Below are 14920 nucleotides of genomic sequence, written 5' to 3' on the forward strand. Positions count from 1 at the left end.
ATTGCCCTGCAAGGCCAGTATGAACCCAGTGAGTTGAATGGATTCTTTATGTGCTATGAAAAGTCCCTAATATAACCAGTACTCACCTTCTCACCCTAGTCTTTCCCCCAGTACAGCCCTCATCAATTCCTCAAGTTGACAAAACAGATTTAAACTGTTATGGTGGTTTATCCAGTCATTGCCAGATCTAGCATCGTGCCTTGTTCATTAAAGGACTCTTTCACAGGATGTGAGCATTCTTGACCAGACCAGCTAATCACTATTGCCATGATGATGATAATGGTTAACTACATTCCAGAACTAATATCCTTCATTCTGGGTTCAAGGACTCCCACAGTATTATTAAGAAAGGAATTCTGTATTTTAGTCCAGCAGGAATGTGACTTAGTTCGTACCTAGCTTTGAGTTGTTGAATTTGTTTTGAATCCAGCCCACTTAGCCTGGTGATACTGCCACAAAACAATGAAAGGTACCTTCACAATATTGGTCAGGTGATCACTCCTACTGGTACTGTCAAAAGGGATAGATCTGCAATAGGTAGATTGATGAGAACAAGGGCAAGTAGATTTTTCCTTCTTATTGGTTCCCCTAAGTCTAGTAGCTATCAGGATTCAGCCAGCTCAGTCAATACCAGTGCAACTTGGCAAATATCTCTTTTCTGTTTAACTTTGTCTAATGGCGCCTTTTGCTAATAGAATTATTCAAAAGGTTTATAATAAAGTGATATTAGCATTCTACGATTTTATCAAACACTGGGGTATAAGTTGAAAATCTTGTACACATTACCCAAAGTACATTCTTATTCCAAGCAGTGTTTAACATGGAAGAATATAGATTCGTCAGCTTAGGCTGGGACTTAGATAATAACCAGCAGGTCTCCATGCCACATTTGACCTGATACCAGAAAACTTCGAGTAGTTCCGAGTCACTGTTGAGAACTCCCAGGGTAACTCCTTCCTAACTCTTTATCACCACAACTAGTAGGTCTGTTCTGCCAATACGGTGAAGCAAGCTTGTGAAGCTGAGTGGGCTACTCCTCACCTACTTCATATGATAGAATAGCATGAGACATACCCAGGGAGGATGTGGATAGTGCTGGGTCATTGTTTGAAGGCAAGTACAACTAATGTCAGACTGTTTCTCAAATTGTTGATCAATGTTCAATGACACAATTTTGACAAAGAATGCTCAGGGTCAACAGGGCTGCGTATGCTATTGTCAATGTGGTGCCTAGGCGAATGCTGGATAGTCCATCCAGTTGTATTCCTGTTTGACACTTCTGTAATGGTCGAGTACAACTGAATTGATTGTCAGACTGTAGAGAGCATTTAAGAGGTTTTAGATTAGATTAGATTACTTACAGTGTGGAAACAGGCCCTTCGGCCCAACAAGTCCACACCGCCCCGCCGAAGCACAACCCACCCATACCCCTACATTTACCCCTTACCTAACACTACGGCAATTTAGCATGGCCAATTCACCTGACCTGCACATCTTTGGACTGTGGGAGGAAACCGGAGAACCTGGAGGAAACCCACGCAGACACGGGGAGAACATACAAACTCCACACAGTCAGTCAGTCGCCTGAGGCGGGAATTGAACCCGGGTCTCTGGCGCTGTGAGGCAGCAGTGCTAATCACTGCCACCGTGCCGCCCCCAAACAGCCTGATCTATTGACTATTGATCTATTAAATATCTTAGTGATATTTATGTAGCCCATAAACACACTTTGTTACATGATATCTTCAAAGAATTATATTAAGAAACTTCATACTTACCTCAGAGAAATATTCTTGTTTTTCCCACATGATTTTCTTCCTTTCCATTTATTATGGGTTGTAACTTCACCTTTCACTTGTCTTTTCTGTTTAACCTTGTCCAATGGAGTCTTTTGTTGATATCATTATTGAAAAAATTGTAACAGGTTTATTATAAAATGTTATCAGCATTATATGATTTTATCAAAAGATTGTCTGATTATAAGTCAGTTTATTTTTGCAGGAACCAACAATGCCATAGCCTTTAAACTACCTCACAATGAACAATGTGTGGCTGTTTATTAATTTGCACTTCATGAGGAGCCAGAGCCAAATCCACTTCAGGATTAAAAGCTACTGCAAAAAAAAACATTAAATGCAATTGTGAGGCATACTGATCACAGTCAGATCAGCCTGATGTCAGTGTGTGGACCTGAAGCACGGTTAGCTCTCAGACGATACACGTGTACACTGTGCAAGGAGAAACAAACGGTCTCACATTTATTGTAAAGCCTTTCAAGTTCCAGAAAAAAAAATGTGACAAAGCACTTCATTGAGTGAAATACTTTTGAAGTGTAGTCACTATCATAATACAGAAAATGAAAAAGCTGATTTGTGCAAAGCAAGATCCAATTAATAATGAAAAAAATATTTTTTTTTGAAAAGTTATTTGAGACACAAATGTTAGAACATCTGGAGGACACCCATATCCACAATGGTGCCATGGGCATTTTTATTACTACCTGAAAGAATTATCAAAAGCTCAATGTTAAAGATTTATACAAAAGGTAGTAACTCACTGGAGCACGCGCTTAGATTGTTTGTAAAGTCACTTGATATGTACAACCCCCTGACTTAGAGGGCCAAGTAGCATCATAAACCAAGGCAGGCCAGGAGTTTCACTTGGACTTCAAGAATTAAGAGAAATCAATACTGCACAAATGGACCATCTCATCAGTAAAATTAGTGCTTCAAGAGAATTTATGGTCTGTTTGACTGGCAGACCCTCTCCCTAACATGAGTCTAGAGTGTGGTCCTGGAAAAGCACAGCAGGTCAGGCAGCATCCGAGGAGCACAAGAATCAACGTTTTGGGCATAAGCCCTTCATCTGGATGAGGGGCTTATGCCTGAAATGTCGATTCTCCTGCTCCTCGGATGCTGCCTGACCTGCTGTGCTTTTCCAGCACCACATTCTCGACTCTGATCTCCAGCATCTGCAGTCCTCACTTTCTCCTAACTAAACCCTGTTTGGTCAAAAAATGTATGCAGGTGGTTCCAATACCCAATCTGTAATTTGCAATTTTGAAAAGAATACAGTTTTAGGGCAGGTGCAACCTTGAAAATACTTCAGAACCAGAAACACTAACATCCAACAATGTTTTTTGAATATTTCTAGGTTCTCCTGTTCTGTACGTAGTTAAAGCCCCATACCTCAGATGTGGATAGTTTGTGTGTTACAAAGGGAGGCTGTGCATTCTGTAGCTCTGGCGCACAATTTCTTTCTTGTGGTTTGTCAGGCACCTGTGCTTCTGTTTTCACATTTTCACTGATCTTCTCCATTGTTCCTTGCTGGAGATTATCTGAGGGTCAGAATTACAACTTAAAAGAAAAACACTAACAGTTGAGCTCCTCGGACGCTGCCTGACCTGCTGTGCTTTTCCAGCACCCCACACACAACAAAATATCATACCCAAATTTTCCCTTTTAAACTAACTTTCTTCCCATCACATGGTCTGTCTACAAGTAAATGGAGGGGCCCCCTTGTGGTACAGTGGAAGCATACCTGCCCTGGAACTGAGAGACTGTAGCCATTGTTACGCAATTTTAGAATCACATCTAGTTTTGGCCACTGTTTACAAATGGTTCAGGCCCTATTTACAAGGTTTGCTGAGAAGACCAAACTTATACAGCATGGAAATGTAGGAAATTCAACAAGTAGTTTCACCAGTGAAGGTGAGATTGCAGTAGATTGTAATAATACCATCACTGATTTCCCAACTCAGTCATCAAGGAAAGGGAGCTCATGTAGCTACTCCATTTCAAAGCTGAATCAGAGTGCCCATTAAGACATAAAGCTGCAGTTTCAAATAAAGCAAAACGGTTTGGAAATATGCAAGGAATACGTGGTTAGGTATAATTCTGAAGACAGATTTCTCTCAGAATCCAAAGATGGGCTTACAAGGAATGCTATAGCAACATTTTTTTCTTTTGACATACATGGTGTCATTGAAACTGAACACAACTGCGTGAGTTGGTGAGTTCATAGTTCAGTAAATACGGATTCACACAATGGCAGCAGATTTAGATTGCCATAACGTAGTACTGCAGTACAAATGTTGATAGCTTCCTTGTGTAGCACATTGCTGTTTACACTCAATGTAAAATGTAGACATGGATACTATTGACATGTAAGCCGTGTATGGTGTTTGCAAATATGAAGGAATCTTTCACTGAGCATGTGGAAAACTTGGCACAAAATGGGGTGTAGTAATTCACTGTGTAGAACTAGCATAAGAGAAAGCATTAAGGGATACAATTTTCGTGTATCTTGGTCAGCCTATACCAGCGGATACGTTGAGTGGTGAGAAAACGCCTCACTATATACATCACCTGGCAGCTGTTACACAAATTCAGCAAGCATTTTATTTCTGGCTTGGTTTTGGGCAAGGCTGCCTGGTCATACTGAGGAAAGGGCCCAAAGGTTGTGAATGTGACCCAGCATTAGGAACGATGTGATTTTGTTGATATAGGTACACTTGTTAAAGGTCCATTCTTGGCTCATTCTCAGAGTTAATTATATTAATGCCCAGGTTGACTTTGAGGCTTTGCAATGCTGCCAGATATTAACTTTGCACGAGAAAGTCAAACAAGATATCTGAAATCCTGCAACACATGAGTATTAGATTAGCCAGGCACATTTTCAAGAAATTACTGTCTTTAGTGGACACTGGCTTTTTGACAGCAGAGTTAGGAGTAGTGGAGTTTACATACAGCAAATTTACTTCTTCCTCTTTGACATGGATTGAAGGCAAACCAAAACTTGCAAAGGACAAATTAATTACTTTCAGTGTACATACTCAAAAATTTATTACAGGTTTAATAGCATTGTTAATTGGGTGGTCATTGTTAATTTCAGCAGGATGGTCCTCATTGCCCCTCTACACATTAACAGCACAGAGGTGAAATGAGTGGCAAGTGTCAAGGTCCTGGGAGTGGTCATCCACAACAAGCTTTTTTGGACTCTTCATATAGACGTACTGGTTACAAAGGCCCAACGTCTCTTCTTCCTCAGGCCTCTGAGAAAATTGGGCATGATGGCGAATACCCTTGCCTACTTGATGTAGGTTTGCTTGCTGAGCTGGAAGTTTAGTCTTCAGACATATCACCATATTAGGTAACATCTTCAGTGAGCCTCCGGATGAAGCACTGCTGATGTTTCCTGCTTTCTATATATATGTTTGGGTTTCCTTGGGTTGGTGATGTCATTTCCTGTTCTTTTTCTCAGGGGGTGGTAAATGGGATCCAAGTCAATGTGTTTACTGATAGTGTTCCAGTTGGAATGCCATGCTTCTAGGAATTCTCAGGCATGTCTCTGTTTGGCTTGTCCTAGGATGGATGTGTTGCCCCAGTTGAAGTGGTGTCCTTCCTTATATGTAAGGATACTAGTGAGAGAGGGCCATGTCGTTTTCTGGCTAGTTGATGTTCATGTATCCTGGTGGTTAGTTTTCTGCCTGTTTGTCCAATGTAGTGTTTGTTACAGTTCTTGAATGGTATTTTGTAGATGACATTAGTTTTTCTTGTTGTCAGTATAACGCATTTCAAGTTCATTTGCTGGTGTTCAAGTGTGTTGGTGGGCTACCATGACGCCAAGGGGTCTGAGTTGTCTGGCAGTCATTTCCACAATGTCTTTGATGACGGGAGAGTGGCTAGGGTTTCTGGACACGTTTTGTCTGCTTGTTTGGGTTTGTTGCTGAGAAATCGGAGAACTGTGTTCATTCTGTTTTAATAAACTGTTTAAGTGATTTTCCTCTGCTCTGCGTAGTTCCTCCGTGCTGCAGTGTGTAGTGGCTCATTGGAATAATGTTCTGATGCAGCTTAGTTTGTGGATATTGGGAAGATTGCTTCTGTGGTTCAATATAGAGGAACCTCGATAACCAAAGTATTGGATTATCCAAAAGGAAATCTCGAGTTCCCAGTAGAAACATTACATCAAAGACGTGTTTCCAACAGTGATCATGTCTTTTGTTTACAACAATTAAACAAGCACAGTCTCCAATTGACTGACATCCCACCCTCTCCCCCCACACTTTCCCTGGAATTCTACACAGGGGTGTACCCTAAACCCTCTTTTGCCAAATAATCTGTCCAACATTATCCTATACAGGGTAAAGATGGAAGCTGTCAAAATGCAATAAAAAATTGTGTTGGGGGCTGTGGCTGCTTGTGCACACTATTTGGAGACTTACCCCACAAAGGTGGCAGCAGCAGCAGCTTTCTTGTTGTTGGTGTCCAGTCCGGCTGCCTTGGAGAGGGGACGGGGTGGGGGGGGAGACGGGGGGGCAGGGGGCAGTGTTATATGGGGTTGGGGGTGGGCAGGGCAGTGTTGGACAGGGTTGGGGGACAGGGTGTGCGGGGCTCGTTTGCGGTGTGCTGCTGCCTCATCTCCTGAACTGGGAGCAGACTTCAAAAAACTCCAATCCCCAGAGGAAAGACCATTAATCGGTTAACCGAATAATCAATTATCCAAATGAAATAGTGTCTGCCCATCTCGTTCAGATAATCGAGGTTCCACTGTATTTGGTCCATATGTGTTGTAGACACTGTAGACGCTGGTTTGAAGTTTCTAGTTGGCTGTTCGCGGTGACATCTCGGAATGGCAGTTTGTTGTTGTTTTCCTCCTCTTTAGTGAATTTTATGCCAGAAAGGGCATTATTGATGGTCCTGAAGGTTTCCCCTAATTTGTTTCGTTTAAGAGATGACAAAGGTATCATTCCACATAGTGGACCCAAAGTTTGGGTTGGATGGTTGGCAGAGCTTTTTGTTTGAGTCTCTGCTTCACTGCCTCTGCTATTGCCTCTGATATTGGAGATCCCATGGGTGTTCCATTGGTTTGTCTGTGGGTTTTGTTGTTGAAGGTGAAGTGTATGGTAAGGTATAGGTCCACTAGCTTGACTAGACTGTCTTTGCTGATGAAGTTGGTGGTGTTTGGTATGTGTCTCTTTGGGTCTTCTAATAGTGTAGTCAGTGTTTTCTTGGCCAGGTTGATGATGATTGATGTAACAGCCCTGTTCGCATCCAAGACCATTATTTCACCCTTTTCTATCTTGGTGTCTTTGGTGGTCTTCAGGAATTCCTGGGTGGAGTGAATGGAGTGGCGTGAGTCTTCTACTAAGTATTTTAGTCTTTGGTGTAGCTCCTTGGCCAGTCTGTAAGTTGGTGTTCCAGGTAGCGAGACTATGGGTTTGAGGGGGGCTCCTGGTTTGTGAATTTTGGGTAATCCATAGATGCGTGGTATGTATCGATCCTAGGACAAGCCAAACAGAGACATGCACAAGAATTCCTAGAAGCATGGCATTCCAACTGGAACTCTCTCAACAAACACACTGATGGGGATCCCATTTACCACCTCCTGAAAAAGAGAACAGAAATGACATCACCATAGGAAATGACATTACCAACCAAACAAAAGCAGGAAACACCAGCAGTGCTTCGTCCAGAGGCTCAATGAAGATGTTACCTAGTATGGTGACGAAACATCTGAAGATGAACCTTCCAGCTCAGCATGCAAATCTACACCCAGAACCTGAACTTGAACTTCAAAACTCGTAACCCTTGCCAACTTTTATAGGTGCGCCATCAAGAGCATTCTGTCTGTATGTATCACTACCTGGTATGGCAACTGTAACAATTCAAGATCGGAGACAGTTACAGAGAGTGGTGAACTCGGCCCAGACAATCACAAAGGCCAATCTCCCATCTACAGAATCCACCTACCAGGCCCACTGTCAAGGAAAGGCTGCCAGCATTCTCAAAGATTCATCCCACCCTGGCAATGTTTTTCTACAACCTCTACCATTGGGGAGAAGGTATTGATGCCTGAACACACGCACCAGCCGGTTTTGAAACAGTTTCTACTCTACTTTTTTTTTTTAAAAAACAGTACTGAATGGACTCTCAAAGTCTTAATATTCGCCTGTACCTGTGTTTTTGTTGTTGCTGCTGTTTACCTATTAATTGCTTATCTATGCTACTTAACTCTGATCTGCCTATATTGCTCGCAAGACAAAGCTTTTCACCATGCTTCAGTTCACTTGACAGTAAATTCAATTCAATTGCATTACCATACTGCTCCCGCTTGAGTGAGTTTACATTGCAGACGTATTTTAAAAGGGTTCATCTACTGATACAATATAGTGGGATAATTGGATCAAACCAAACAAAAAGCTCACTTTAAACTGATTGCAGTGCTTATTACGAATCTATTTAATCTCAAATCTCAGTAGATTAGAGATGTTGAATGCTCTAATTCTGCTCCTTTATCAACAGATTGTCTCAATTTAGCATTATCAAAGCATTTGGAAATGAAAACAGGAACAATTTTAGGTTTAATGCATTTTTGAATAAATGCGAGAGCTTACATATTCTTAACTTACTTACCTCTTGGTCAAGCTATGTTACAGATTACTTAGACTGGGTCTTTGTCATATGCCTTTCACAGATATGCAAGTAGTCATTTGGTAGATTTGGAATTTGAATACAGCTGAAAAATTACACTTTTTTTTTTTAGGGGTTGTGTGTTATATATGCATCAGGACAATTTGCAATACCAAAGGAAAATATTTAAATTGTACGCAAGGAGACTGCTGATCAATTTGCAAGTGGACTCTGATTGGTGAGATCTCACCATCGATGATACACCAATTAACAATGTCTGACAGTTCACTGCCAAGCCTTAAAATCTTTAGTTGACTCCCTTCTGCACTCACATTCACCTTTGAAATGGAGCAATCAAATTGACTCCTTTTTCATAACACACTAGTTGAGAATGTGGCCAGGAGGTTCTCGACTGTCTACCATAAACCTACCTTCAATAGACAATAGGTGCAGGAGTAGGCCATTCGGCCCTTCGAGCCAGCACCAACATTCATGATGATCATGGCTGATCATCCTCAATCAGTATCCTGTTCCTGCCTTATCCCCATAATCCTTGATTCCACTATCCTCAAGAGCTCTATTCAACTCTTTCTTGAAGGCCTACACAGCCTTCTGGGGCAGAGCATTCCACACACCCACCACTCTCTGGGTGAAGAAGTTTCTCCTCAACTCTTCTAAATGGCCTAGCCCGTATTTTTATACTGTGTCCTCTGGTTCGGGATTCACTAATCAGAGGAAACATGCTTCCTGCCTCCAGAGTGCCCAAACCTTTAATAATCTTATACGTCTCAATCAGATTCCCTCTCAGCCTTCTAAACTCAAGGGTATACAAGCCCAGTCGCTCCAATCTTTCAATGTAAGATAGCCCCGTCATTCTGGGAATTGACCTCATGAACCTACGCTGCACTGCCTCAAAAGCCAGAAGGTCTTTCCTCAAATTTGGAGACCAAAACAGCGGTCTCACCAGGGCTCTGTACAGCTGCAGAAGGACCTCTTTGCTTCTATACTCAATTCCTCTTGTTATGAAGGCCAGCATGCTATGAGCTTTCTTCACTGCCTGCTGCACCTGCATGCTTGCTTTCATTGACTGATGTACAAGAATACCTAGATCTCGTTGTACTGCCCCTTTACCTAACTTGACTCCATTTAGGTAGTAATCTGCCTTCCTATTCTTGCCACCAAAGCGGATAACCACACATTTATCCACAGTAAACTGCATCTGCCATGCATCTGTCCACTCACCTAGCCTGTCCAGGTCACCCTGTAATCTCCTAACATTCTCCTCACATTTCACCCTGCCACCCAGCTTTGTATCATCAGCAAACTTCTAATATTTTTAATACCATCTATATCATTAATGTACATTGTAAAAAGCTGCTGCCCCAGCATCGATCCCTGCGGTACCCCACTGGTCACCGCCTGCCATTCCGAAAGGGAGCCGTTTATCACTACTCTTTGTTTCCTGTCAGCCAACCAATTTTCAATCCATGTCAGTATTTTAACCCCAATATCATGCGCCCTAATTTTGCTCACTAACCTCCTGTGTGGGACTTTATCAAAGGCTTTCTGAAAGTCCAGGTACACTACATCTACTGGGTCTCCCTTGTCCATCTTCAGAGTTACATCCTCAAAAAATTCCAGAAGTTTAGTCAAGCATTTTCCCCTTCATAAATCCATGCTGACTCTGACCTATCCTGTTACTGCTATCCAGATATGTCGTAATTTCATCCTTTATAATTGACTCCAGCATCTTTCCCACCACTGAGGTCAGACTAACTGGTCTATAATTCCCTGCTTTCTCAAAAAGTGGGACAACATTAGCCACCCTCCAATCCACAGGAACTGATCCTGAATCTATAGAACATTGGAAAATGATCACCAACGCATCCACGATTCCTAGAGCCACCTCCTTCAGTACCCTGGGATGTAGACCATCAGGTTTTGGGAACTTATCAGCCTTCAGACCTAACAGTTTCTCCAACACCATTTCCTGCCTAATATAAATTCTCTTCAGTTCAGATCCTTCAGCCACTATTACCTCTGGGAGATTGCTTGTGTCTTCCCCAGTGAACACAGATCTGGGGCACCAATTCAACTCTTCTGCCATTTCTTTGTTCCTCGTAATATATTCACCCGTTTCTGTCTTCAAGGGCCCAATTTTAGTCTTAACCATTTTTTTTCCCTTTCACATACCTAAAAAAGCTTTTACTATCCTCCTTTATATATTTGGCCAGTTTACCTTCGTACCTCATTTTTTCTCTGCGTATTTCCTTCTTAGTTATTCTCTGTTGTTCTTTAAAAGCTTCCCAGTCCTCCGATTTCCCACTCATCTTTGCTATGTTATACTTTTTCTCTTTTGACTTTATATGTTTCTTATCTTCCCTCGTCAGCCACGGCCATCTCTGCCTCCTCTTAGGATCTTTCTTCCTCTTTGGAATGAACTGATCCTGCATCTTCTGCATTATACCCAGAAATACCTGCCATTGTTCCTCTACTGCCATCCCGGCTAGGGTATTGCACCATTGAACTTTGGTCAGCTCCTCCCTCATAGCTCCACAGTTCCCCTTATTCAACTGAAATATTGTCACTTCCAATTCTACCCTCTCCCTTTCAAACTGCAGATTAAAGCTTATTGTACTGTGGTCACTACCTCCTAATGGCTCCTTTACTTCGAGGTCCCTGATCAAATCCGGTTCGTTGCACAACACCAGATCCAGAGTTGCTTTCTCCCTGGTAGGCTCCAGCACAAGCTGTTCTAAGAATCCATCTTGGAGGCACTCCACAAACTCCCTTTCTTGGGGTCCAGTACCATCCTGATTCTCCCAGTCTACCTGCATGTTGAAGTCCCCCATAACAACTGTAGTTATATCTTTGCGACAGGCCAATTCCAGCTCCCTATTCAACTTGCACACTACATCCAGGCTACTGTTTGGGGGCCTGTAGATAACTCCCATTAGGGTCTTTCTATCCTTAGAATTTCTCAGCTGTATCCATACTGACTCTACAGCCCCCGATTCTAGGTGCCCCCGCTCAAGGGACCGAATATCATTCCTTACCAACAGGGCCACCCCACCCCCTCTGCCCAGTTTGTCCTTACGATAGCACGTATAGCTTTGAATATTCATTTCCCAGGCCCTGTCCATTTGAAGCTGAAACTTTATTGCTGGAACAGCACAGCAGGTCAGGCAGCATCTAGGGAACAGAAGATTCGACGTTTCGGGCACATGCCCTTCTTCAGGAATGAGCAGAGAGTGTTCAGCAGAAGATAAAAGGTAGGGAGGAGGGACTTGGAGGAGGGGCGTTGGAAATGTGATAGGTGGAAAGAGGTCAAGGTGAAGGTGATAGGTCGGAGTAGGGTGGAGGCGGAGAGGTCAAGAAGAAGACTGCAGGTCAGGAAGGCGGTGCCAGGCTGGAGGGATTCGGCTGAGACAAGGTGGGGGGAGGGGGGATGAAGAAACTGGTGAAGTCCAAGTTCATCCCCTGCGGTTGGAGGGTTCCCAGTCGGAAGATAAGACGCTCCTCCTCCGACCGTCGCGTTGTTGTGGTTTGGCGGTGGATGAGTCCAATGACCTGCATATCCTCGGTGGAGTGGGAGGGGGAGTTGAAATGCTGTGCTACAGGTTGGTTGGGTTGGTTCGTCCGGGTGGCCCAGAGGTGCTCTCTGAATCGCTCCGCAAGTAGGCGGCCTGTCTCGCCAATATAGAGGAGGCCACACCGGCTGCAGTGGATGCAGTAGATAATGTGGGTGGAGGTGCACCTATTAAGGTGCAACTCATCCCTCTTGTATAATTTATCCTTACCGCTAAACATACCCCAGTGATCCAAGAATTTAAATCCTTGCTTCCTGCACCAGTTCCCCAGCCACACATTCAAGTCCATTATCTCCCTGTTCCTGCCCTCTCCAGTAAACCGGAGATAACCACCCTGGAAGTCCTGCTTTTCAGCTTTCTTTCAAGTTCTCCGAAGTCCCGCTGTAGAATGTCCCTCCACTTCTTCCCGACATCATTTGTGCCGACATGTACCATCACCTCTGGCTCTTCACCTTAGCTCGAGGATTTCCTGCACTCTGTCTGCGATGTCCTTAATCCTGGCACCAGGAAGGCAACACACCATCGTCAAATCCCGCCTGTTGCCACAGAAACCCCATTCAGTTCCTCTCACTATGGAGTCCCCTATTACCACGGCTCTGTGTGATGACTGACTCACTAGTCAACATGCATGTTGAGATTCTTTCAGTAACACATGCTAGAATATTGACCTTTTTGGAATACTGTGAATAGAGCCCACTGCGCAAGATTTGGTCCAGAGAGGAGCCCAGACTACCTTAGAATAAGTAGAAGGGCAACGGATCTCAAAAGGTTGATCAGGTGGACTGTTTCACCTTGCTACTGCAATACAAATCTACGTTGTGTTTCCCAGTAACAAGAATAAATAATGTGGTATATAAATTTCAGTGCTGAGGAGATGCTAGCTATACATATGCCCCAAAGATTGGAGGATTGTAGCATACATCAATAAGGTATTCACCATTCCAAATCATGGTTTGCAAATCTCAAGTATCCAACATTAAAGGTGATTCTGCAATTGGACAACATTTGCAACAGGATATTCAGCGAGAATTATACCAACGATTATATCAGGATTAGCTTTTGGGCTCACTAAATGGCACAGTTGCATGTACTGGAAGCTACATGTATTAACACACAGGGCTGCACTGTTTGGAGTCAGAAAGGATATGTACAGTTTTTAAACGTAACAGAATAGGGGGCATCATTCTCTGGCTTATTTTCCAGAGCAATATGTCTTCACTAGAATCAATCTGCCAGTTTATAATTTCAACAAGTTCAGTAGTGAACTGTTAGTTATCATTAACTGTAGTCTCCCATGCCTCAATCAATCAGCACCCTTTTCTCATACAGTAAATGTTGTTCTCCTTTTACATTAACAGTCCGGTGAATTATCCTGAAGAAAAAGTGAAAAAGTGACTTTTTTCAGCAACACAAGTTCTGTATGACCAAATTACTGACTTTACACTTGGACAGTGTCACATGAATTTGCATCAATTAAAAGAAGATGGCATTAAAAATCACTTCAATAAGCATACATTTTCTATTCTGAATAATTCATAAAATATTGATGTACCTATAGTGGTCAATGACACAACTTGTGTTTCATCAGTCCTGAAGCTTTCTTCTGGCACTAGGTGATCATGGTGGTCATCGAGAGAATGTGCATGGAAAGATCCGTAGTGACTCAATTCTTTATTGTCAAGGGCAGCAATAGGAATCTCAGAACTTCTTTCTTCTGACAGTACACAAGTCACAGGCTCATGATCAGCATGTTCAGTAGTATGTTCAGTTTCAAGACAAAATGGTTTAATCTCACACTCTTGTACAATTTCCTCCACTTTTTCCAGATCTTGTCCTACAAATGGTGCATACCTTTCATCACATGGCTTCATATATGGAGGAAACTCAGTGCAAGACTGTTGCTCTTTAGAACAATAAAATGGCCCGCCATTGGTCAGCTGATATCCTTCACTAGTTCCACAGCTAATGCTTGAAGTATTCAATTTATTTTTGTTGTAGTATTTGAGCTTTTTTGAACAATGGCTCGTGTTACCAGGACTCCGTTTTGAGATATTTAGAGTTCGGACAGAGGTTCCATTTATTTGTACTGTCCCTCTTCCTTTTCCCCTACCTGGCGAATTCTTGCCTTCAATGCAGGTCTTACAGCTAGTTCTACTTAACCTGCCAATATATAAAGGAAATTAAAATTATACACAGTCAGGATCGATCTAATTTTAAAGACTGTCAATACAAGGAAAACAATGTTAATGATTCACTTGCCTGTAGCTGATTAAACATTGTCATTTGTCATGCATATATTTTAGTTGAGACTTAGACCAGCATATTCTTACAATTACTTAAGTGAACCAAATGCGTAAATTAATGATAAACAAACATCTAGGTCATATACCTTTGTAAAGCTACTATGACTTAAAAATGATTACCAGAAAGCTTACTTGCAAGTTGTAGCGCCAAGTGTGTTAATGGAGGTCCTATCCTGTTGGAGCAGCAGGGAGGTCTGGCATGTCCGTTGTCTAGATTGACTAAACTCTGTCAAAATGTACTGAGCACGTTGGTAGGCCATGATGATGACACAAACAAGCAGCAAGCTACAAAAAAACATAAGTATATTGACAACAGCACAATAAATTTAAAATTTACAGACAATGCGTTACTGTAAAATGATCAAAAGACCTCAAGTTGCGTTAACCTGGTGCATTTTAATGATGAATTGGAATCTAAAAGAGACCATACACAATTGTAGGGGAATGCCATGCAACCTGACTGACTTTCCTTCCCATTTCAGTTTATGAATGAATTTCAGCACAATGAAACATGACCGCTGGCTTTGAACCCCAAAGCTGAATTTTAGCCCCAGAACAACCAATGACCATTCCACTTCAACAAAGTGCTGTTATTAAAAAGGACTGTGCAAAGATT

General features: G+C 42.4%; 1 protein-coding gene across 2 annotated transcripts in view; it reads right to left on the minus strand.

Moving 5' to 3' along the window:
- The window catches only part of tmem131l (transmembrane 131 like), a 173004-nt gene that overhangs the window by 14066 nt on the left and 144018 nt on the right, over positions 1-14920 (minus strand). For both annotated transcript variants that reach the window (XM_087999180.1, XM_087999208.1), the window contains exons 24-27: positions 14437-14589; positions 13554-14161; positions 3189-3337; positions 1779-1888 (exon numbers count right to left, since the gene is read on the minus strand). In XM_087999180.1, the coding sequence (XP_087855306.1) occupies positions 1779-1888; positions 3189-3337; positions 13554-14161; positions 14437-14589 (1020 nt within the window). The remainder of the gene's footprint in view (positions 1-1778; positions 1889-3188; positions 3338-13553; positions 14162-14436; positions 14590-14920) is intronic.

This window comes from Chiloscyllium plagiosum, unplaced genomic scaffold, assembly GCF_037043375.1.
Source record: "Chiloscyllium plagiosum isolate Xiang-an unplaced genomic scaffold, Cpla_swu_hap1 HiC_scaffold_1, whole genome shotgun sequence".
In the NCBI taxonomy this organism is placed as follows: Eukaryota; Metazoa; Chordata; class Chondrichthyes; order Orectolobiformes; family Hemiscylliidae; genus Chiloscyllium; species Chiloscyllium plagiosum.